Source organism: Apteryx rowi, unplaced genomic scaffold (genome assembly GCF_003343035.1).
Source record: "Apteryx rowi isolate R43461 unplaced genomic scaffold, aptRow1 scaffold_1313, whole genome shotgun sequence".
In the NCBI taxonomy this organism is placed as follows: domain Eukaryota; kingdom Metazoa; phylum Chordata; class Aves; order Apterygiformes; family Apterygidae; genus Apteryx; species Apteryx rowi.
Genome location: NW_020447546.1, coordinates 1 through 26,399, shown reverse-complemented (window position 1 = coordinate 26,399; position 26,399 = coordinate 1). Strand labels below are relative to the sequence as shown.

At 39.5% G+C, this 26,399-nt stretch overlaps 1 protein-coding gene across 1 annotated transcript in view; it reads right to left on the bottom strand.

Annotated features, from left to right (window-relative positions):
- LOC112961373 (disrupted in schizophrenia 1 protein-like) overlaps positions 1–20,108 on the bottom strand; it is a gene marked incomplete at its 3' end in the record, with an annotated part of 52,407 nt that extends 32,299 nt beyond the window's left edge. Inside the window, exons 1-2 of the mRNA XM_026056476.1 lie at positions 19,164–20,108; positions 15,433–15,502 (exon numbers count right to left, since the gene is read on the bottom strand). Coding sequence (XP_025912261.1) covers positions 15,433–15,502; positions 19,164–20,093 — 1,000 coding nt within the window. The remainder of the gene's footprint in view (positions 1–15,432; positions 15,503–19,163) is intronic.
- Positions 20,109–26,399: the final 6,291 nt, after the last annotated feature.

The following is a 26,399-nucleotide window of genomic DNA, read 5'->3' as shown; positions in this document are numbered from 1 at the left end:
ACAACACAACAAGATAGCAAAGGATAACTTTAACCTAGCCTCACGTTACACCTTCCTGCTAAAATTCTTGCTCTGAAATCACACATAAAGGCCTGAAACTTCAGGAAGGGATGGGGGACTTCACTAGGTGCTGAGGATGGCATACAAAATTAGGCCCAAAGTATTCATAAGCAGCAGAAAAACATTGTGCAGGTACACACACAGCCATCTCCCAAATCCATTCAGTAGTTTCCAGAGGGCACAGATCCAACCATAAGTATTTCATTTTGATGCAAGCAGATAAAGTGCATGAGGTTCCTTCCCATATTAAAGAGCACAGTGGCCTGACTTCCAGCTCCTTTCACACAAACACAAACACACACACACACACACACACACACACTATTGTTCCTCAGGCTGCTGGTGCGCTTCTGCAAATACAGGAATGCAGGGAAATACCACCTGATAAGAAATGGTCACTAGCTTTCCAGTCTGGTGAAAATTAACTCATTGAGAGAAGGGGAGCAGGAAGATGCACCTTGTCATCACGCCCCCATCTTGATTTCAGATTACAGGGAGACAACAGAGCGATTATTTGGCTCCAGCTCTGCACCTGCAGAGCAGAGGACAATTACAACCCCAAAAGTGCAGCAGCACAGCAGCAGGCTGATAATATCCACCACCTCCCCCATGGGACCACAACAGGTGATGAGCAAATTCAAGTGCTGCTCACCAGCTGACAGACAGAAACAGCAGCAGTACAGGCTAACCACACTCGCTGGCTGAATGAATGGGCATGGGAGAAGAAGCAGCTGGAGCTCAGGGGAGAAGACAAAAGCCACTTGCCCAGCATGCTCCTAAAACACAGAGTGGGAGGAAGGAAAGCTGCTGGGAGATACCCTAATGTTGTAAGATGAGGGCATGGCAGCGGCCAGCATAAGAGTGGGAAACATGGGAAAGCAACGATTGCCTGCTGTACAGTCACTGGAGGTCTTCATAGCATGCTATGCATGCAGCAGGAACTCTTAGTGCATGATTCTCGTGCCTGAAGTATTAGAAATCTTCAGTTTTAAAACAGCATCTGCTGGGGCTAATTTTCACAGTAGGAGCTCCCCACCATCAAAGCTAAGGTAGTGAAGAATTAACCACTTGTTATTTCTTTAATCAGAAAGAAACCCCAAGCAGCATATTTCTGAATGAACAAGTGCAAAACTCCTGAGGACAGAATCCACCCATGGATAGCAATTTTGAGAGATTCAAATTTCCATTGGGGTTACTCTAGTAATTAGCATTCCCTTTCTGATTGTGGTCATTCACACCAATTTCACTAGCAAGCAACTGCCTATTCTTGGAAGTAGCTAAGCGGTACAGAAGGAAGCAGTCACCTAAATATGGACTGAAAACCAAGTTTGGCAAAAGCATCATCTGATCTTGAGGTTTGTACAAAGACCATGCACAGGCAGTAAGGGACTGAATATGTCATACTACTGCTGGACATATTCTGAATCTATAGGATGCTTTTCAAACAGGTACTGAAGGCTGAACCGGCCTGAATCAGTGCATCCTCACTGACAGGAAACGGACAGGGTAATCATGAACTTCACAAGAGCTGGCAGCGATGAAATACTCATTAAACTTTCTGACCTTACCTTGAGTTCCTGAGAAGATTCTCTGACTAGAAATAAACATTGCCAGTGCTGCATTCTAACATTCAAAAGAATCTGTGGTAGCTAGCTAATCTTAGCTGAGGAGAGTATTAATATCAGCAAAGATCCAGCCTCTCTGGATCTCTCTTCTGCAAAAAGGTTTGTGTTGTTGCTTTAAACCGCTTTGCCTAGAAGAAGCAATTGGTATTGTTTGTGTCCTTTACCTGGCCCTGGTCTCTTCTGTCTACTCACTTGGAAGCTGAGATGATAGGTTTGTGTGCTATACATCACTTTGAAAAGGACCTCCAACTGTCAGAGTCAATTGGCCTGCAGATGAAAGTTGAACAAATCTAGTAGTTCACGCTGTTCTCTTGATTTTTCCAAAGGTTATGCAATGTACTCTGGCATAGATAGCCTTTCTGGTTGCCAACCATGGCTGCAGAAATGCTTTCTTTGCTTTTCAAAGGGWACTTCAGGAAATTCTGCACCACAAGTAATATTTAAAGGTATTTCTTTTAACTAGCTATACGAGATATCTGAAACAATGTGTGCTGTTGCATTACATGACAGGCAAATATTTAACATTAAAGATGGACTTTGGTAATTTTAGGCAGACATACAGAGAAGGTTATCTTTGTAATGAGTGGGGGAAAAGAAATACGATCTTAGAAAAGTTTTAAAAGAAAAGGCCTTTTTCTCCTTCCATTTCCCGAGAGAAGTAATAGCAATGAAATAGCTTTACTGAGCATGTAAGGCTGCCCCTCCAGAAAAACCCCCACTGCGTAGGTCAGTCAGCAGAACATCTTTATGTAAGCACTGCCTAAATATTTTGAAAGGGGGAGGAGGGAAGAGAGAAACATCTCATACAATAACAGACAGGTTCAACCAACATGCCGAGTTGCCCATATGTCACATGAGAAGGAGAGAATGTGTTAGTAGCAAATATACCAAAGAAACCACGGAGCAGCAGCAACCCTGTCCTCTTAATTGTAAAAGAAAAAGATCCAACAGCTTTGATAATAGCACAAAGGCAGTGCATGGCATGAAGAATGAAGACCAGTTGTTTTTTTGTCAGATTTCATCCTTCTAATTTGTAAATGCATGATTCGTTCTGAAAGTGTCCAAAAGAAGAAATGCAGAAATCTTATCAGTAAAATGACAGCATCCCACCGGATCCTGTGTATACCTTGTTACAGGTTCTGAGAGCTACAGCAAAAAAAGCAACTAAGACAGAAAATATCAAACTGCACAGAACTCAGAAGGCCTACCTACCGTTGCACATGAGCAGWCTTGTGAAGGCAGAATATTTAATACCAGAAAGCTATTCTTGTAACAGTGCCTCTGAAGACACACTGCTCTGAAACAGAATTGATTTCAATTCTGGAAGAATTCTACAGTGAAATTTTTTTCAAATACTACTTATTCTTTCTCCTTCTCAGCATCTTCAGCCTTTCTTTCCCTAGATGATCTTGTTGTTTTTCATAACATTGTGAAAATTTTAAAAACTTATTTTTTAAACACTCATACACCCTAACCCTTCTCCTCCTAGTCCTGACAGGCAGATGACTTAAGCATGATTGGAACTTCTTTCTTCAAAACTCCTCACTCTTTTCATTCTTTTTGGTGCTTAGACAGCACCAGAATAACCAGCTCTTGAAGTCGGCCTTTGACTGGGGTGATTTCAGCTCTTGCTCACAACTGCTTTCTCCAGCAACCTTAAGGTCATAATTAAAATATTTCAAACTGGTTCCTCTGCACTTTGAATTTGGGTGCTGTGCTAAGGGGGATTGTTTCATTTTGATTTTAATTAGTGATGTGTGCTTAAAAGAAGACTGAGCTTTTTTGGTTTATTCCTTTTATTTGTTTTTTAAAGGACAGGACACAGCAGACGTTCTGTGAACTTGGGTAACAAAGCATGATATTTGGTTTATGAATACAGAATGGAAGTTACTACCTGTACACACTTGGAGAAGGTCAGGCTCAGTGTAGCACAACTTTTCTGATTTCCTACAACCCATCTTCATCCCTTCCCTTCTTGAAGCCTGCCTGAAACATCTCCTTAAATTCCACCTTCAAATGAGGTCTGAAGTAAAGTTGCCACATCTATCCAGCACTGAACTACACAGAACTTCACTTGACCCATAAACTTAAACTTAATGCTAAACCATGCCTCCTGGTGATAAAAATCTCTCCCCCATTCCCATTATCCTACGGGGTGCTCCCCTCCTCTTTATATTAATTCTTATGGGAAAAATTTTTTTTGCTATCTCCATTATACTGTTAAATGACACACTTTTGGGGAACACATCCTCAGTGGACAACATGGTATGCCTGTATGCATTTAGAGGGTTGCCCTGCATTCTTCCTGAAAAATTACATCAAGTAGCAGCAAAATTCTTAAGTCTCAATAAAAAATGATATAACAATAAATACAAGAGAACCACATGAAAAGTTTCATTTGCAAAATATGAAAATAGTATATCACATTTCTTTTAATATTTCCTTTATAAAAATTACATGACAACAATTCACATGCATTTGACAAGATGCAAAAAATTCACTTGGAGGTTGTTTTATTTTTTAACATACATTTTCTTTAAAAGTATAAAATCTCTTGGGACTAAAAAAAAAAAAGTTACTCCAACAACAGATAAAACAGAATTAAGTTCAAAAACTAGATGAATATTCACATTCCTATTCACATCCCTTTTTCTGATGCCATGACTCATTTCAAAATGTGTACAGTTCTATGGACTGTTGGTGGGACTGCATGGCTGATCTTCCCCTTCATAAAGAAAACAAAAAATGAAAATGTCACCACGCTGAGTGCTACCTTCTCGTCCTTCTGTGCCTTCAGAAGAAATCCAGCAGCTTAACTGACATACTCTCCATCTATAGGTGTTATAATTTTAGTTTTTCAGAGTTAAATGGTATTATTTCTTCATAAAAAATGTTTTCCGAGATACCTGCTAACTGAAAACAAAACCAAAAGAATAGCTACACCTGAGAACTTGGGGCATGACTTCAAAATGAATAGTATTTTAATAAAAACCCATGGATAAGTCTCTAGGAAATCATTTTAAGTCCAGATACATTTCTTTTATTACTATTGGCATACATGATGGAAAATTCCAAACCACTTGCTCTTTAACTTTCAAATTTCTAATACTTGATGTGAATTTCTTTTTCATAAAAGAACATATTCTTAGTTGATTATTTCAGTTATCTACATGTTCTTTTGGTTATGCAGGTATAATGAAACAGGTAAATTTTTAACTTGCATATTATCAATTGCTATTCCAACCTGGCTATAATTATTTCCCCTTTTTAATTACCTCCTTCAGAGTCACCTCTTTTTTCATGAAGATATTTCATGATTTTTAGTTAGAAGAGTATATTGTATAAACATATATTAGCTCTATCTCACTTTGCCTGCTGTAGTTAAACAGTAACATAAGAGCAGCCACGCTAGCTTAGATCAAATATCCATCTGTCTCAGTGTCCTTTCAACAGTAGCCAAAGGAAATGGATAGGGAAAAAGAAAGAAAGAGGCAAGTATGTATCATACTTCCCTCTAAATACTTCCCCAGCTTCTGATTTTTTCCAGTTCAAGGCATTTCCTAAGCCTGCTACGTTTCTTCTGCTTAGACACATGTCCAGCCTCTCCTTGAAACTTCAATGGTTTTGCATCCACAACATCCTTTGACAAAGAGCTCCTCATGCAGCAGAGAACAGGCATGTGTGACCACTGCCTTTGGTCTGTGTGGAGCCTGGCTCACCTTATGCCCCATAGTTCTCATATCAGAAGGGAGCGCACACAGTCCAACTCTATCTGCGCTTAACCACCCTTGCAAATTCCCAGTCTGCTCAGCCACTCCTTACACAGAAGTTGTTCTGTAACTTTGAATGTCTTTGCTGTCCTCTTCTGGATCTTTTAGAGATGACTATATCCTTTTTGAGATGAAGGGACCAAGACTATATACACAAGTACATCATGGATTTAAACAGGGGCACAACAAGTTTTCAGTATTGTCCCCTGCTCCACTCCTAGCATGACTACCTTTTACAACTACTGCAAAGCACCAACCCAACATTTTTACAGAAAATTTTACAGAAGCAACTGTCACAAGTTCTCTTTCAACTTGCAATGCACAGAGTCTACCAATTTTTAATGTGAAGCTAGAACTGTTTTTCCCACATGCATCACATTAGCCTACCATACACAACATTGCTTATCACCGATTTTACCATGACACTGAGGAATGGTTAGGACAAGGCTTCCGCTGCCAACTGGTCAACTAGGGCAACTAGTAAAGTTGGAACAATAAGACAAACGTCCAGGTACACAAGCCCTTCCTCAAAATGGTGTGTCCAAAAGCTTGTCTGATTTTAGTTAGACTGCTAAAGATATTTCCCCTAGTGACAAACCCTCTCTGGATATCATAACAGTCCAGCAAAATACTACTCTGAGCAATCAATGCATTTAACTCAAGAAAGTTAACACCTGTGCCTACAATCCTGGACTGATCTTACCTGTCTCATTACACAGTAGGAAGAAAATGAAGAAAAAAATCCCACATCATATTTTGCTTGACTTAAATTGTAGATCTAGGCAAAATTATTATAAAAACATTTACTCGAGAGTGCTTATTACATATTGATATTATTATATTATATTGTTATGAACATCAAGTTCAATCCTTGGTCTCCTTGGTGCTTTCACTTAACATGCTTCACGTACACAAGCTTTTCTGGAAGCAATATTTAGTACCTCCTTGCAACATGCCTTTTAAAAGTTTGTTTATGGAGGGACAAAAACTGGAAACAGAGGATTGTCTGCAGTTTAGATATTGTAATTCTAGTACTTAAGTCAGCTGCATCTATTTCAAGTCTAAGGTGGGACATTAGGATGGTACAGAAATATTTCAGGTACAGCACATGATGACAAAAAATAAACCCTGCAGACATCCATCCATTTATAAACAGGTCTTTTTGTTGAGACCATTTTCCCCAGGTACTCTGTTCTACAGCATTATCCATGACACTTTGGTGCAATGCAACAGATGCTTTGTATGCTGTCAAAGCACATAAAAAAGATAGTCTGTATGTGCTCTTTACCACCTCTGATACCATTCCTCGAGGAGGTGGATGAACTCTGGACAGCTTCTAGCAATCCAAACATTAAAGCCTTTCCCAAGAAACTATTTCTCCAGTAAGCTGCCTCTAGCAGGGAAATGTCCAGAGGCACTAGGAAATGCCAGAGGGGTGCATGAATTAACATCAGTTTCAATGCTGCTGCTGTAAGCCTTACCTTCAGGCCCAGCAACTAGTTCTTCAAAGCATGTCATTGTGTAAGAGCACTAGGATTTTGATGCCCCTCCTCTCCACCATTTTGATTAGTGGTCATTTCTGCAATCTTTACACTGCCCTAAGAAAATGTAAGATGTCCATAAACCAGTGCTTTTTACTACTTTTACTATCACTATCCTTCCACCAACTACAAATATGAAAGAAATAGCCAAAGGCTTGTATAGGCTGAAGGGCAGCACAAGGGAGAAACAGAGAGGGCATATATGTGTATGGAAATGTGACTACATCTGAGTATGGACAGTTGGGTCTGAGCATGTAGAGGGAAAACCTCAGGAGAAGGGAGAAGTTAATTGACTTGAGGCAATCCAACTTCGCAGATGAGTTTGACAAGCGATGGAAGGCCCAAGGAGGTCTCCAATAAAAATATCCTATTAAGGAATTCAACCAGAAACCCAGCAATCAGCAAGGAGCGTGATCAGCTTCCCACAGAGTACTCAGACCATAAGTCTTTCATGTTCACATTCAGAGAGTAAACAGAGTCATTCAGCATCTTTTTAATCCCCAATTACACAGAAGTTATGTTACCATGCCATCTATGAGTTTCTGTCCATGAGCAGTCATCTATTAAGCAGACAATAATTAAAAAGAGCAGGTGCCCCCCCACTCCCTTAAAAAGTTTATATCTTAAGTGTAAGACAAGGGCAGCAAAATCAATTTCTAACTGTTGGTTCAATTAATAGTCATACTGCCTCCAGGGGTCACATTGCAAACAGGAGACAATTCTCTTCTATTCGGAGTTAATATTTCTAAGAGCAAGAGAAAGATAAGTCATTCTTGAATATAAAATTGGGTTGAGTGTTTTTGCAAGTGACAATTAAGCAGATGGGCTGAGTAGCAGGAGAACCATGTCACTCAGTTAGTACTGTCCAGATAGTGTATCAACACATCCCATGAGTTACACCCATCAGAACTTTATACTTCAGAACTACAATTCAGCAAGTAGGCTATTAAATTATGCATAATTGCTTATTTTGTTCCTGTTTTTTTGTTGCTTGTTTGTAAAAGACTAGCCAGGCTGTCTGGGAACAGCTTGGCTGCATCATGGATGAAGAAATAGAGTCCTGCTATCATAGGAGGGGTAGTCTGTGGTGTCAGTTTTAGACAGCAGATGGCTGGCAGTAGAGAAAGCTTCCAAATGTATGGTATGCCAAAACTTCAGCAATTTTCTTTTTGTCAGGCAGCTTCCAGAAACACAAAATGTAGCTGAACATCTTCATGATGGCCAAGATTAAAATAAGAGAGCATAGTAGAATCCCACAAAACACTACTGCTTCCTAAAAATATTTAGGTCGCACAGTCTAAGCAAGATACTGAATGACTAAAGCAGCTTCCTCTTCAATATTGGCTAAGGAATTAAAGATACAGAAAACATAACTGCATTTTCAATGCATGGGCATAAACAGACCAACAGCAAGATCCTGTTCTACCTCAAAGACATGCCCTCACATGATGGAAACTGAATAAAAAGGCCAAGATGGGGGTTCAGCTAAGAAGCACTGGGGATAGTAAACACATCAAAAGTGTTGCGCTGAAGCTGCATGTACTCTAGCATGTGCTCCATATATGTGACAAGTGCAGACAATCAGGTAGAACACTCAGAAATGTATACCAGATCGCTTCTTGTAAACATTGGCCGTAACCATATACTTTTAGGACTAAAATAGAAACAGATCTGCCAGGTAGACAGCTAAAGAACTGACAGTGGGATAAGGAGTTTCAGACCTCTAAATTATGACTGGATCAACTCCTGTTCCAATTTTGCGATAAAAATCACTACCAACTGGATAAGTCTGACACAGACTACATAAAAAGAAATGGTGATCTTGTTATTGTTGCTACTAGACAGAAGCCAAGACCAAGCATCTGAACTGTGGTATCTTAGTCTGCAGTCTCAGCTAGCACCAAGCACTAACTGGTTACAGACAAAAAAGTTTCGTTTTTCCATTTCAGACTGGTCTGTTAAACAGAGAAGCCCAGACAAGGTGGAAAAATTGCAAGGCTGGAGCTGTTTCTGTTTTGTTGCAAGAAAAATTCAGTCTAATTTATACTTCATGTATGCATTTGCTTTCCTTAACCACCCAAAACATTTTTTGAAGGCTATTTGAGCTGTCGGAGAAAGATGGTATAAACAAGATCCTTGCAAAGAAAATTTTTATGAGAATTTGCACAAGCCCTTTTCTCCCCCTCTCCCAAAATGTTTACTGGCAAGCTATAAAAATAATGAAACCCAAAAAGTAAAGACTTACCTGCAGATCACAGAAAGTCTCTACAAGTTTATGACAGGATAAGGCTCTGAAAGTATCACCAGAAAGCCCTATTCGTCAAATCCACCCCAAACCCAGTTTCAACTCAATGGCCTGTAACTGCAAGTTACAAGCTCCCAATAATATCTGCCTCTTGTGTCACAGAAGGTCTACCCCTCCCATGTCCACCACCTTTTATTTTATCAGTAGCCTCACTTATTTTATGCCTTGCTAAACATATAGCTATGTTTAAGGATTTTACTCCCACAGATACATCCCATCCTGAAAGTACCACCATCCCAAGTAATTTGCTCTTTGCTCTCAAAGAGAGCAAGAATAGATAAAGCCTCTAGATATAGCCTCTCATATTCATTGTCCTTCCTCAGAAAGAAAATAACTTGCCTTCATTTCTGTGTCCTCTTATAACAACCATCTGTCAAGCAAGCATTTCAGTTCAAACTAATACAAGTACAGTTAAGCAGGGATTCTATTCAACCCTCATCTGCAAAGAGCTCTGCCAAGAAAGAAAAAAATGATCAAATCATGCGCTTAAAAGATCAAATTGGTTCAAATGTTTAACAGCTACAGCGAGAAACAGCACTTAACCAAGTAAGTATTTTTCAGTTTAAACAGCAAAGAGAATTTTGGAAAGACCAAAGAACTATACAAGTAGTAGTCTGGCCAAGAATTTGGGGTTAATGCATAATTCAGCTTTTGCAAGAAGTGCTGTAGGAAGCTAAGGGCCCAAGACTTCCTTCTAAATACCATTTAACAAATGACATTTTCGGTACAGTCATTCCTTAGCACTATACTCTGGTATTATTCCCCTCTGCAGCTGCTTAAAACAAATAGCAGCTCAAGTAAGAAACAGCATTTCTTTTAGTGTAAATTTAAGGAAGCCTAACTGCTAAAAAGTCATTTCTCGCAACTTCCCTTAATCACAAGTCTAGAAAGGGAAAGGAAAGACTCTTCAGCTCCTACACAACACGTTCTGTCCTTTAGGCAGAGGCAAAGGGTGTCCTGCAGATCCTGAGACAAGGAAAGGACACACAGTAGGACAAGATCTCAAAGAACGTGAACAAAAAGGGGGGGAAAAAACAAAACACAAAGACTGTTTCTGGAGAGTACTCAGTGCACAAGCCCATGAGAGCTCACCACCTTGTATGTACTCCTCAAGGCCTGCAGCCTAAACTAAAATAACCRGAAGCTCATACCACTTTAAAGGTAACTACAGTACCAAGTCTCCTTGCTGAAATGGGACAGGTTTTGCCATGGCAAGTGTTGATGTTTCTGTATTCAACCTGGCATGTTTGACTGATGAGTTGTCCTGATCTACTAGATCAGCTTCACTGGAGAATTCTAATTCTGAATGTAATCTGCTTGCACAGGGAAGTTAATATTCTCTACCAGCTGCAAGCAGTGAGTGCATATGCTCACATTCCTGCATGCAAGAAATTTAAAAAAAAAAAAAGTAATTCTGTAAGAAACTTATTTCTGAAGAAACAACAGAGCATGCAAGCCATTAGGGGAGTTCAGCTGCAAGGCTCAGTCCTGACCCTTTATTACTAATCTGTCTGCCCCTCACATTAGGTGAGCTTAAGGAGTTCAAGAACCAAGGGAAAGAACAGGAAAAGGATAATAAAATATCTGGGCATGAGATTTGTACTTGCAAAATATACAGCTATGTTGCTTCCACTGCAAGCCCAAATTCCAGGCACAAAAATATGCTGCTTTTTTTTCCCCTGTATTCAGCAGCATGTTTAACCTTGGAGCTGTCAAGCTCCATCATGAATAATGAGCCATGACAACATTCCAAGCGATCCTTGGAGAACAGACCAGTTTTTACTATACGCTGTGCAAGGCAAAAGGCTGTTACTGTATTCCCATGGTATTGCATTTGCTTTGAAAATACACAGTAGTGTGGCCATCAAGAGGAGACTGCAAGTAAATACAGAAACAAACAGGCCATTTCATTGCATTTCATCATCTAGACCTGCAGAACAGCAATAAAACATGTAAAATCCTAATGTTTCACATTTAAAATTAAACAGGGACTGAGAAGGAGATTCATCTCACTGAATATGCATTTGACACAAACACTTCACAGCAAAGAAACAGCTATGTTTGAAACAACACAGGGCCACTACAGTATGAAAAGAGGCTCAATAGCAAGTACCCTGCACGTCTCCCAGCACCGCGCTCTCTCGGTGATCTCGTACCAGACGAGCACGAACCTGGGGCAGGAAGGCAGCCCCTGCCCCAACCTGCTTACACTCTCAGGCTGCAAATGCATACTGCATACAAATGGCAGTGCTGAAAAGTACAGGAAGAAACTACGGTCATTTGAATAACTGAAGTTTCTGTACACCAACACCCTAACCATGCCAAGGAAAGTCTTAAAGAAGGTACGTAACAGGTAAACAAGTAATGGCAAAAGCCATTTCTGCCATGCTCATCCCAAGCTCGAGGGGAGCAGAAAGGTGGAGCAAATAGATTCCCAAAAAAAAAAAAAAAAAAAAAAAAAAAAAAAAAAAAGGCTGAAAAGGCTGAGGCTTATCCCTTAAAAAAATCAATATAAATTGCATCATCTGTTCAGGAAATAAGTGCTAATTCATTAACATCCATCTGAAAATACACATATTCTCTAACAGTTCCAAGCAGCAAGCATCTATTTTGTGTTTCTGCAAAGGGGAAAATAAATGTATCCCTATTCCTGACCTGTTTGCAACAGGATATTTGTTCACGGCTTTGTAGCAGGAAAAGCTTGCCTGTATTTCTGAGGCATTTCTGAATCTTGTTACAGTAACTGAAAATACAGTCCTTTCTGTAAGGGTGCCATTTTATGTACATTTCCATTTCAAAATTTACTAGAAATTATGGCAACTTTCAAAAAGCTCTGGAGAGCAGGAAAGCATTGATGTCACTCAATATATGCTTACCTTTCTTCCAAGCTGCTAAAAAATTTGCAGTAGCAGACAGCAGAAGCCAGCCCTAAGCACTTAAAACTCCTCAAAGTATAACAGATCTCCTTCCCACCAAACTGCTGTAAAAAAAGACACACGCGTGCAACCCTTCCTTGCAAGACTGGGTAACGTTTGAAAAACCAAAGTCTGAAAAATCCATTGAATTACTGTTCATTGCTGAAGTTGGAAAAAAGCCACTACTCCTGAAGCGATTAATACCACAGTTACACATGATATTGTCTTTACCTATATTTCAGTCCTCTATTTGCAGGTAAAGTCACCTGTGCCCCTCTTAGCTGCTCTCCCCTTCCCTGTATTCAGCCCTTCACATACATGACACTTCCCAGCCAGCACAGTCACATCACACTAGAGCTTCCCTTCCTTTGAAACATTCCCAGATCAGCAGAACTCGTGCTACTACCACATGCTGCAGTACCACAATCTCCTGTTCAAAACAGTTCTTCTCTTATTAGAGGACTCACTCTATACTCAAAGAAAACCCCCAAATTACAAGGACAGTAATTCTCTTTTTATTATTAGTTACCATGCCCTCAGACCTCTGCATATACTGTCAGTTTCTCCCACTCCCTGATAATATACTTCTATTTATATACCACATCATAGCTCTGCACATTTAGCAATTCCATCCCCTGCTAGCAATATTTGGCAATAAGATCCCTTTAAAAGAGACTAATTACAGATTTCAGTTCAACACAGAAATTGGTATTGGGCCAATCTGTAAGCTCTTTAATAAGCTTTTAGGTTTAACTTTACACCAGGCAGGACTTGGTATTCTACTGATAGCAGCAATGTAGTTGTAACGGCAAAGGTGAAAAGCCCACCACCACAAGGGGAGGAAGGAAGGTCACAGCTCTAATTCTTCTTGCGGCTCCATACCTTCTCAATCTGAGCCTTTCCCTGGAGATAAGCAGCCTGCATTACACTGAAGAAAAAACTCAAGAACTCAGTTCAGATGTCAGGAAAATAATGAAAAGTAGGCACAAAAAAAAAAAAGGTTGATGGTTGCATCAGATGAGGAACAAAGACCAGTAAGATCAAAAGTAGGTCAAGGACTCAAAAATTAGGAAGGGATAAAATTAAGGATATATAGTCACATACTACAAAGGAACATGGCATTTTCTGAGAACACTTGCATTAAGCTGGAGTTCCATTTTTAGAAGTGATCCAGGAGGCCAAGGCAAAGTCTTTCAAGTGCCTCGGTAGCTAGCCCCGTATCAGGACAAACGTCTTCTGTGCACATGAGCCAGACAGAACACAGAAAACAGGATTTATGTCTGTGGATGCTTCTCCTCACCTTTGTACTGCTCCCCATCTTGTTCATGTAAACTTTGCCCAAAACCTCCTGTGACATTAGCTTTCAGCCAGAACCAATTCCCTGATCCAGCTCACTGGGTGACCAATACCAAAGCTTTTACCAACACAAGCTTATTTCGGTGGTGGTGAAGGCTTAGAAAGTATCCCTTAAACTGAAACCTTGACAATTCTTGGGGGGGGGGAAAAAAGTCAGCTTTTTGAATTCTTCAATATACAGACCACATACTATTGCCCCTCTTCCCCTTCTGCCCCAAAGGAGACTTTTCCTCCTTTACTGCAAGGGGTATTCATGCAAGACTGCCTTCTCTGCTGCTTATCTGATAACTAGGGTGGAAACTGAAAAGTGTAATTGATAAAATGAGGGTCAACAGAAAGATGGTCCTGTTTTGAAAATCGCAGACTAGCACCCAGGAAAACCACACAACAGCTTTCTGTGCGAGATTAGACAAATCATGATTTTCCGTGTGGTCAGTGACTACACAGCATCACATGCAGATGTCAAACCTGGTGTACTCCAAGTATCGCTATCAATGTGGATGACTACCCAAAAAAACTCCAGCTGAATTCTGTGGGAACCACACGCACTTAGTACACAGCTGTCAGGAAGTCTCCAACTGGGAACTCAATCAACAGATATTTAAATATATATATATATATAGCGTTATACATGTAAAACATACACATTAATTACGTCTGTTTCACAGAGATAAACTCATGAATACCTACAACACATTCAGCTTTTAACACACTGCTTCACCCCTTTGGGAAATGTCACACTAAAAGAATGACTTGGATAGTAGCAGACTTATCTTCTATACAGACCAACCTTCAAGAGCCCAACAGAACCACTTCTCCAGGAGGGTCACACATCTACTCCCTAGACTGTGTTAAAACACATCCTAGCCCCCCCCCCCTTTTTTTTTGGGGGGGGGGGTGAGGCGAGGTGGAGAGGTAACAGAGCCATGGTACAAACATGCGACTTTACACATTAATTTTGAAAGGTGAGCTGGAAGCCTGAAAGTCAGACCTGACCACTTTCCAAGCCCCAAAAGCTGAGAAAAAAGAATAGAGGGAGAGGAGCTATTTTTCTCCAGCCTCATTCTCAGATGCACTCATGCAGATTTTAGTGAAATGTTTGCAGTACCTGCCTACTGAAGACAAATCTAGCAGGAAGAATTTCATCTAGAACTTTAAGACCGTCAAAATACGAGTATCTGAACATGGACTACTATAAAGGGAAACATCAAGAAACGTCAGATATGTGTTAACAAATGTCCCAGTTATTAGCACATGCATGCACATATGCAGCTTATCAGAAGTGCCAATGCTTTTGAGAGGAAAAATAAATACAGATATTTGCCAGCACCTCTATCACTATATTCCATAACTGGTTTTGATTCAACTCAGTGTACATCAAGTTAATCCTACAGGACARTATCATTCACTTTTATAATAGCTACTGACCTCATTTCTGTGCTTGAGCTCTGCTGTAAGGCCATGACTAAATGTGGAAAGCAACACATCACACTTTGTCAGCAGGCAGTGCCCTTCCTTTCTCCATTCAAGGCTTTCATTCATTTCTGTATTTTTTTAAAGTCATGCTGTTTCAAAACAGCTGATCCAGATGGTGGATACTCACATTTCAACCTTCCCACATGGTAATGCGGCTCAAGAAAATAAAAACTGTTGCTACCTGCTGCTGACCTACTTCTTTCTTTAATTTGTTTTCTGCCACACTACAGAATAAAGAATATAGTTCATTGAACTCTTATCTTCTGAACCTAACCACAGCTGTGTAGCAAATATAAACAAAGTTAATAGAGGAACAAGGAAAAAAAGACAGCATGATCCAATGGGGATCATGGGAGGAATGTGGGAGAATAAGAAAAGTCTCACCTCTATCATAATCATCTTCCTCTATTGCTTTTTCCTGAAGCCTTTGAAGCCGTAAAATCAAGGATTTTATCTATATAAAGAGAAAAGAGTTAATTATGAAGAAATTCATTTAAAATCATTATTAACCTCTACACGATATAAATATACAGGATTATTACGTCACTAGAGTGGCCTGATTTTGTGAGTCAAGCCCAACACACATTAAGTGGACACACCTATTTCAAAACAGCTGAGTTGCAGCTACTTGAGCCAAGCATGGCTTTAGTCCAGATATCTACAAAGATTAACAATATTTCTTGAAAAGTAAAAGAAATTGTATGATTGCAGGATATTTTTCAGCCTTTTAATTATTAAAAGTGAAGCTGATTATAGGATACTCTCATAACATTGCATCCACTTTTGATCACATTTACTCAGTTCTCACATTCTAGTCAATATTCTTTTCTGAGCCCACTCTATCAATTTTCTGTGTATATCAGTTTTGCACAGAATAAATCCAGAAATTTGCATATGCAAACTGCATTTTCTTCTGCAAGTAAAAAGAGACTTGGCACAGAAAATTGTGTTTACATGCAGACAAAGAGGTTTCCTTAAAATATAGTTTAGGCTCATCTACAAAACGTTAACACCTGCATTTTCACTGCAACATTTGCATTCACACTGCAAACGTTAGATGGGGAGAAACACACTCAAAAAACCCTATACCACATAGGAAGTTCCCTTTCACACCCAAAAGAACTCTTAAAAGAATAAAGTCTTATTACAAAAGTTACTGCTTCTCTTTGTTACTTGACCGTTCCTGACCAAAGCTCTAAAGCCTCATCTTTTACTAAAAATTAGRAAGGCCAGATCCATATTCAAATGCTGTTATGAGTTTATTAACAGAGAAATTTGGTTAAAAGATATGCAGTTCTCTCCTCATTGCCACACCAGCCACAGCCTAGCATAGCTAGAGTTATAAAACTGAAAAATGTTTTCTTCTTATTAAATTTGTACATGACCTACACCAACAAGTTGTTATCAGCACTGAGAAAAGTATGCCTGGAAAAACAAACAGCATATATATTGTCATAGCCCAAAGCCTGAAAGCGCTTGGAAAAGCATTTTCCAATGCAAGAAAATCCATATTTGAGACATTCTGCTTCTACAAAAGACTTCCCTCCCCACTAACTCCTTACTTCACAGTTTAACCTCTACTTTTAAATTTCTAGACTTCACACCGAAAAATAGGTACAGTCAATCAGCAACTTAATAGAAATACTCAGTTATCTTGACTACACAATCAACACACAAATTAGGCAAGGCATTTAAATTAATGGTATCCCTACTAAATATGGTAAGTGAAAGTAGGCTAGTCAGAAAAGAACAAGAAAAGCCAAAGCCAGGAAAGAATTTAAAATGGTTGATTAATAATATGCTATAGGATCCTCCAAACGTAATACTACATAAGCAAAAAACCAAAAAAACATACATATATATCCTTCCCCTTCAAGCTTTTTTTTTTTTTTTTTTAATTTGTTTTTCACACCCAGAAACACCAATCTTTTGTCACTGAGGCTGGTGAGGAATGCATAACCTAGTGAAGGGAGGAGCTCTGAATCCTCGCCATAAATTATTTTCTGTATTTTATGCCATACTTTTGATAGAGTTCTAAAGAAGCTTGCCATGGGAATGGTTCAAATGACACTTTTTTCATATATATGATATATTATAACCATCTATAGCTAGAGTACAGCACTGCTGCTTTCTGCACTGCTTACCCCATCATGCACTCACCCTGGCAGCTCATTTAAAAGCAGCTGGGGTGCTGCAGCACACACATGCCCACGGCTATCTGACTGATGCTGTCGCAATAAAGTGCTTTCTATTTGCAGGCTAATAAGAGGTTTAGAGCTCAGTCACTTCAGAGTGGCATGACCTATATCTGTACCATGTGATCACCGCTTTTCTAAATACGAAAAAGCATATTTTTAAACAATTTCACTAAAGCACTGTCTCCTTTTCTTGTCTACAGTTTCTTTGGTTCCTTTCTGAAAAGTTTGAGAACTCTCTCATTATCATTACAATAGGAAGGTGATTCAAATTAAACATACACAATTGGCTAACCAACAGCACAGACATCTAAGGACACAAATCTCCAATTCTCCATTCCATGAATTAATGGATAAAGAAATTAAAGATAGAAATGTTTCCTTTGTCTGTCAAAAAAGCATACTAAAAAGAGAGAAAACCATTTGTATTTTGTTATATATTCCCAAATTTGCAGAGAAATAACTTCCCCAAAAATCCCAGCTTTTGAGCGCGTTGTCATTCCACACATGAAGTCAAAGAAACTGCCCCATGTCAACGTGTGTGAAGTCTGCAAAAGTACATAAGAGAACCTAATCTGAGTCCTACACGCAACCTCTATGAAAAATAAATATTAGAGAGGGTTACAAGCCCAGGTCAGATGATAGATATAGTAAAGAAAGAACAATGTTTCGTGACCACAATGTTTCTCGGCTTCTGCCTCCCCTAAGCAGAAGGGCTGCGCGGTCTCCCCGCAGGCTGACCCAGCACAGGTTGTCTCGCCAGGCCTAAAGACGATACAGCGCATCTCAGCAGGCACGGCTGAGCCAAGTCACAGGAACTGGGGTTTCTGCAGGGCTGCCCATCCCGGGTTTAGCACAGTCAGTATAGGCAGCGCTAGCTCAGCTGTGTGTGCCTGCATACCTGCAGTGCACAGACATCCTAGACATTGCTCCGAACACCCAGGGCACTAGGGAGAGACTCTTAAAAACACACACCGCCCAATTTATGAAATCTATCCTGTCCACACTAATCTCCCCATTACTGTTTTCTATATGCACAGTGTAGCCCATATTTGGCTCCTTATCATAGGTAGGCTCAGATTAGTTTCCCTCTGGTGCCCCCCTGCACTCTCCAAAATACCTGAGATCAAAATAAATAAATAAAAACACCACCATATTTTATGATGGAACATAAATGAGCCTTTCCAAGGCTTCCCTCCGCCCAAGAATTCAATGAATGAGGCTGCATGTCTATACATTGGCAGATATACATGCAAGAAGGCAGACTCCTTACCCAACAGTACAGTACTCTGAGGTGGAAGAAAAGAAGGCCCAATTCCTAGCCTAAGTTAGAGCAGGGACTTGGACTCCATTTTTTTCCTGCTGGGAGAACACTTATCTACATACCCATTACTAGCTGTTTTCACGGGTGCCTCACTCAAAGAAATCTCTAGCTAAACTTACGCATTTCCGATTACAAACTTCAGTGTTATTAAATCATGATGCATCCAGCAAATAGCTCTTCCCACTCCCAAAGTTCCTGCTACATATACTCCAAACAGCAGACAAAACAGCCCCCTCTGAAAGGGCACAGCACTTCAATTCAGAAACTGACGTACGACATACTAGACACAAGGATCAAGGATCATAACTTCAGTAGAACACAGGAACCAAGTATTGCAACAACATCACTTTATTTCAAACAACCAAAAGGGAAAGAAAACAGGGTTCCCTCACTTTTGGCATGCTACTTTTAACACGCTGCATACTAACACATTACTGTAAACCTCTGAACAAATGCCACAAAAGTCATTAATATCCTGACTCCTGCATCAACTTCGACATTGGTACTGGCACTATAAATATGAAGGTTTGGGGGAATTGGGGGGGGGGGGAGGAGGGGGAGAGAGGAATAAAAGATGAAGAAGTAAGACTACAAACCTTTAATGTAGTGTGGTTGCCAAGCAGGCAGTCCAGTAGCACTGGTTCATATTTTTTCATCAAAGTATCCCAGTTATGGTCACTAACAGTAAAGCTACTTTCATAGCCTGAGGTGACGGAAGAACCAGCAGATGCTGCATCTGAGGAATCTGTAGAACATGAAAACGTTGCATCTGTATCTGAGAGAGAGACAGTCTCACAATCCTGTAGTTTATCATTCACTGTGGTCTCATTTTCATACTTCAAATCCTCACTGGGCCTAGAGAAACAATGCAAAGCTCCTGAGTGCTCACAAGCTATTTCCCTCTTTTCTAGTTTCTGCAGCTTTCCCATGGTGCTGGGATGCAGAACATACTCGGTTTCCTTGGCAGTTGATGTGCCTTCAGCATCACTTACTCCAGAGGCTGAGTTCAGGGAGAGCTGTATGAAGCTGAAGCTTGAACTAAAGCTATTGTGTGGACCAACGGAATGAGAAGCAACTTCTTTTCTCTGATATTCACAGTTGCTATTCACTTCTGTCTCATCCAAAGCACACATCTTTTGGGGCTCAATTACTTTAGCACTATGGGTTGTCTGACGTGCATTTGAACGGCATACAGTAGAAATGTTTCCTTTGCTTGTGGCTGTGGCAGGATAAACCGGTGTAATTATGTTTTCTGCCTGCAGACTCTTGTAACCTGAAAGATTTCTGCAGCTTCCTGGCATATTTCCAGCAGTGGCCAACGTTGTTACCACGTCAGTGGGAACTACAGCACTATTTGCAATTGAACGACAGCATAAGAATTCAAAGTTATTTTTGCATTGTCCGCATAGAGGGCAGTTTTCAAAGCCTTCACAATGCTTTCTGCCATGTTTGAGCTCTTCTGGGTTGAATGGCTTGCAGACACTCAGGGACTGAGACTCTCTCTGTTGCTGAGCTTCTGGTCTCATGTATCCAGGTCTTTTTGCCAGTTTCTTTTTACGAAGAGAGCCTGCAGGTATTAAGTGCTCCAGATCATCTGGAAAGGGGGGGGGGGGGAAGTCATTAAAGTGTTTCTGCAATTTTCTAGGCTTAAAATATTGTAGCATCTGAAAGTAATTATTCCAGGAATTTCAGACAGTGCATCAGTTTCCTTTTCAACAAAACAAAGACACTGACCATGCTGTGCGAAGAGGAGAAAAGCTGTTATCGGAGAACTCTGTGTGTACTCATTCACTTTCTAAAGAATTTGCACCTGCTTTTAGGTGAATTCACTAATATAATTATGTCCATCAGGACACAAAGCTGTGTATGATGAATCACAACATCTTCCCTATTCATAGTAGTTCTCTGCATTCTCAACTCACTTAGCACCATGATAAAGCATAGAACTTTAGCATCTCTGATCCAGAATGATTTTCAGACGTACAAGCACATCTAGTATAGCACTGAACCTGCATTAAAAAGAGAACGACACTTGCAGAGAAATTTTGCATGTATCTTTTGTTGCTCATATCCAGTTTCGTGTTCATATTCATGTTTTATTAACACAGGCAAGGTGTTCCAGATCCTGCTTCCAGAACAGAAGTGAATCTGTAGCGGAATGATGGATGTTCAGCCACAGACTAAAAAGATATTTTATAATTTTTCATTTAGATTTATTGCACTACTTTTTGTCCAAACCATAGGAATTAATAACAAAAGTTTTGCATCAGGACTATCAGTCCTCAGAAACTATTATCACCACATATTTAATATTATTATTGCAATATTAATGCTATTAAGAAAAGATCCTCAATTCAATAGCTCAATTTCCCCCCAGATACTTTGCATACATAGATGAAAAGATAGATTCATGGCTTCCAGAGCAGAATAGAAAGATCTGGGGAAAAAAAAAAGAACATTAAAAATGGAAGATTAAAATTCAGTAGCTCGGCTTTGTTTTCTGTATATTGCTGTACAAAATTTATGGGCAATTTGAAAAAAATGTCAGGCATGCCAAGAGTTAAAAAATAAAAGCCAACATGGTGACTACTTTCAGTTTCTTATGGATTTACTGCTAGTAAAAAGGTATTCCGTTGTTCTCTTCTGCAAACAATCAATGGGAACACAAGCTCTGCACCATCAGCCAGTTTGTATCACAAAAACATATTGACCTGGCCAGAATCACCCTTCAAAGGGATCTAGTGACTATCTGAATTATGCCCTTGATCAGCCACCTTCTATGCAGCAAAACAGAATCAACTGCCAGAACGTCAGGCATTAGAATAATCCTGATCGCTGACACAGAGGTGTTTCAAAAAAGCAAGTTTCTTCCCCCCCACACACACATGTAATATAGGACAATCCACATTAACACATATTAAATATTCACTTCTAATCACAACCCTTTGTCAACTTTTACACTGATACATTTGCACATGATAAAAACATCTCAACAACTCCCTGGAGAAGTCTCATACATACCTCATCAGAATGACATGATATACAAAACACTTAAGCACAATAGCTGAAACTTCCCAGTGGACATTTCCTAACATTCACTATATCTTCTCAAACAACCTTCAACAAAAGCAATTTAAACGTTTTCCACATACTACAATATTGGCATCTTACCATGGGACTACAGTCAAGTTTCAGTATTTTGCTACCTATCACCATAAATTAAAATACCCCAGCTGTCTCTTATGTTATCTTTTATTTGCCAGAGGAAAAAGCATCACAGAAATTAGAAATAAAAAAGGTTATGAAGTCCTATCAGCCTGTCTACTATAAAAAGACAGTGAAATGCTCTACTGGGAGTAATTTAATAGAAATCATAACAAATAGAAGCTGTTCTTGAAGCAAGGGAACTATACTTGAACAAAATGTTCTTCAGAATTTAATTCTTTTAGTTTATATACAAAACGACAGTCAAAACTTGAGAACAAATCAGCAGAACCCAGGAAAAGCTCAGTCTTTCTAAGACTGGATACACTTTGGCACAGTCTACAAAGGCTAGCCACAGACCTTGCCTCTAAAAAGGAAAAGGTTCCTTGGTTTAGTTAAAATCAGTTTAAAATCAACCTCACTAAATCTCCAGGGATCCCTAGAGCAGGCAGACGGCTACTGTTCAAACACTGCTGCTCAGCCCCGCGCGCCTGGGGCCAGGGGAAGGAGGCGACGGCCGCAGCCAGGCCCGCTCTCCAGCGGGGCAGCAACAGCAGGGCCCTCCGCTGTCACCAAATCCAGGCAAACGGGTATCCCTGGGGCTCTGGGCATACCGTTCAAGGGCACATTTGGCATTTCGTCATATCCCTGTCCTGAAGTTTAGAATCGTTTTTGTTGTTCATGATCGTATATCTGAAATCTGCTTTCATAGACTTTGTTCTTCTGCACAGCCTTCTACTTATAGCTTTCTACATCTAATGTCCACACAAAGAAACCAAACTGAACCAAATTTGGCTGGCTTGTTAAAAAAAAAAAAAAAAAAAGGCAGGTCTCATTTTTTTTGTAATTCCCTCCCAGCTTTGTTTTAAGCACATCAAGTAACTGACAAGCCCACGGCTTAACCGCAAGACTACGGAAAATGGAACCAGTGAAAGCAACCGAAGGGAACGCAAAAAAGCTGCATTATGGTGTGCAATGCATCACACTACTGAGAGAAAGGGGAAGATGAAGAGAGAGAGAAATCACAAATGGAAGGGTCTTTCAAYTGTGATATCACAGAACAACTTTTAAAAACATGACATAAGTTATGATCCTAGAAGAAGATGTAGAGCTATTTATTCTAATGCCAGATGATGTGCAAATTGCTCCAAACCCAAATTATGAAAGCCAAAAAAGGGCTTAATTTATTATAACAGCTTTTTCACCGTAACAAACTTTCCTGATGGCCAATGCTTCATAAAGACTAACAGCGCAGAGCAAAAGAACAGACTCAGCCGGSAGCAGTGCTTGGTGGCCAGCCTGGCTGCTGCTGCCCCAGCTGCACTAACAAGATGCAACAGGCAAGGTGAAGCCGCCGAGCATTTGCCACCAGTGGAAAAAGCACATCCTCTTGTACTCAACACGACGCTGAAGTACAGCAGGACATTCACCTAATCTATTTTAGAGAATCAGTCTTCATTTTCATCCACAAAAGTGGCAGTTAAGTTTTTTGACCAAATGCTCTAATAGCATCTGTAAGATTTACCTTAAGCACTTCACATTTCTATAAAGTCCACCAGGATTTTATAGATCAAAACAGAAAGTCTGAAGTGATTAGTTCCTTCCCTCCCCTCCCCCCCCAGCTTTAAACACATAATGCAGAATGTTTGCAAACTCATTAAGTTTTCCCTGGAAGTGACCGAGAAATTACATATGCAGTTTTAAAAAGAGCTTGGCTATCTGAATAAACTTACACCACACACTGTTGATTTTTGTTACAATAATAAATTCATCTTCAAAGCATCTGTGGGCGGGCAACTGTGGTGCCTAAGGAGAAGATATTTGGTCATATTCAAAGCCAACTACCAAAGAATTGCTCCAAGCAATTTCTGTAGTGCTGCTTCTATTAAGGAAGCCTTAAAAACATGCATTAAACTATGCATGAAGTTAGTGAGATGATAATATTTATTATTTACAAACATAAAGACACACAGAAGTTTAATGTATCAATAAGAAAATTCACCATTCTCAGAAATTAATCAATCTGATATGACAATAACAATTGTTGTTCTGTTTCTATGTTATTAAATATGTAAAATGTAACTGCAGGTTTCTAATTAATTATATTTTGGCTTGTTTGCTGAATTTCAAAGATACCACAAAATAATCAAAATAAGCTGGCACTGATCTGAATACAGGCTATTTTAAAATAAACCATTACAGTCTCTTTATTGAAATATGCTTTCAAAGGAAGTTACCTTTGAACATAGGTTTTTAAAACTCTTGAAACATTAAGATCTCATTCAGCTTTTTCACTTTAATTACTGAATGTTAGCTATACTTATCTACCATTTGATAAAGTGCATTTATAGAAGACAAGAAAGGGCTAAGTTACATTATATTTGTCCCCATTTAAGAATAATTTTCTCACCAATGGTTCCTTCGATTTCTAAGATCACCTGCTGAGTTCAGTTATTCAACTGCTAAATTTCCAAGATATCATGAACAAAATATTCATCAAAGTCATTAAATGCTTGTTAGCTTTTACTCTTCACTATAGAACACTTGAGTTGTGCATTTTAGATGTCAGACTGGGCTTCCTTAGCCACTGTTTAAATAATTGTATTTTTATTGACACACTTCCATAATTTAACAAACAACTCAATAACACACACATTTGAGGCTCTTACCTTCCTAATGCAACAATCCTTTTTAAACCATTTGTGAAATTGCAGCACATCTCTCTAGAGTAAGAATCACATTAGCTGATACCAGTTTAAACATGCCCATCAATTTTTTTCCTCAAAAAGAAAAAAAAATCTGTTCTAAACCTTGTTTTGCTTTGTTAACACTAAGAAAAAAATAGCATCTATTAAAAAATAAGCTGGTAAATACAAAAACACTTCCAACACCAGTAACAAGTACCTATTTAATCAGGGGGAATAAGAAACACCCCTTTTCTTAACTACATATTATAATTGTTCTGTATTGCTAATACTTTAAAACACAAACACATCTGAGTCCATCACTATTCAGCAGTGCATTGACTACTCATACAACCATGTTTTTTCTCAAGCAAGTGCCTTGCTGAAGCCAGGCCTAAGTGTCTTGATGAACCACCCCCCCCCCCMAAAAAAAAAAACCTTCTTAAATTTAAAAATATAATCACAAAAAGAATACAACTACCTAGCCTGTGAAAGCATGCAGTTGCACTGTGAAGGTCTATTTGATAACTAACCACCACCCTATGGCTGGCAACGTGAGATCCAAGACTTGGCCATTATAGAAAACTGCATTATTCCAAGCTGAATGTAAATTACAGTCTTCAAAAGGAATCCTTACTGGAAAAAGATGTTTAAATTGCTGTAGCTGAGGCCTCACTCCAGGTTTTACTGCACAACATGTTTATAAATACTTTGCATTAACAAAACCTATGTCATCTGACAATCTCAAGTCAGTTCATAGACAAACAAGATGAAACTGAAAGGGTATTTTACAGTTGTGCCAAAAATGGAGACCCAAGTGTTTTTCAGGGAGTTACATTGGGATAAAAATTTATGGAGGTATACAAATGCCCACATTTCAGGAAATATGCAGAACATTAGCCACAGCGCTCAGGAAAGCTTTTCTGATGTCTGTGTCATTGTGTCTTTATATATGCACTGAAGAACAGCCACCGTATAGGATATTGGACAAGCCGGGATCACAGGTCTGTTACAGCACAGTCAGCTCTAATTTTCACTGCAGCATTACAGAGAAACTTACTTTGGTGGCCAGTAAAACAAGCAGCCAAATTCACTCTAAAACATACAGGTAACCCCTTGCTGTCTCACTAAAACAGGACCATTTAGATAGCATACTACTGTTGAAAAATGACATTTCTGCTTTTTTCATTTTCGTTTTCATACTGTCAGACACTGTTACAGAAGTCCCAAGCAAAAAAAAAGTCAGAGAAGCCTCAGACCTTCACAGTAAGCTTCAGAATAATCTTGTTACAGAAATTCCTCACACATCTCATGCTCTGGTTGTTACTACATCTCATGTTCTAAATTCGTCTCCGGTTGAAGAGGCTGAGCCCAATCTCATCATCAGCCTACAAACCTCCTTAGAGGCAGCTTACTCATATAGATTTCATCCAATCCACTGCCATCAACCTAAACTAGCTGGAACTACTAAACTCACATCAACTGCATAAAATAATAAAGGTCTTTAAAATCTTCCCCAGTCATCACTTACCTTTCATCAAGCTTTGTGATATTTACAATGGACCATCTAACAGATAACCAAACACTTTAGGTGAGAATACAAGTGAGTCTGTAAAGAACAGGCCAGCCTTTCACAGAATCACAGAATGGCTGAGGTTGGAAGGGACCTCTGGAGATCATCTAGTCCAACCCCCCTGCTCAAGCAGGGTCACCTAGAGCACGTTGCACAGGATCGCATCCAATCGGGTTTTGAATATCTCCAGAGAAGGAGACTCCACAACCTCTCTGGGCAACCTGTTCCAGTGCTCTGTCACCCTCACAGTGAAAAAGTTTTTCCTCATTGTTGGGGCCCTTGCGGTGCTTCAGAACAATAATCTATATGAGATATAGAGCATGGAACTAACACTGTTTAGGATTAATTGCTTAGCACAACTTGCTTAGCAT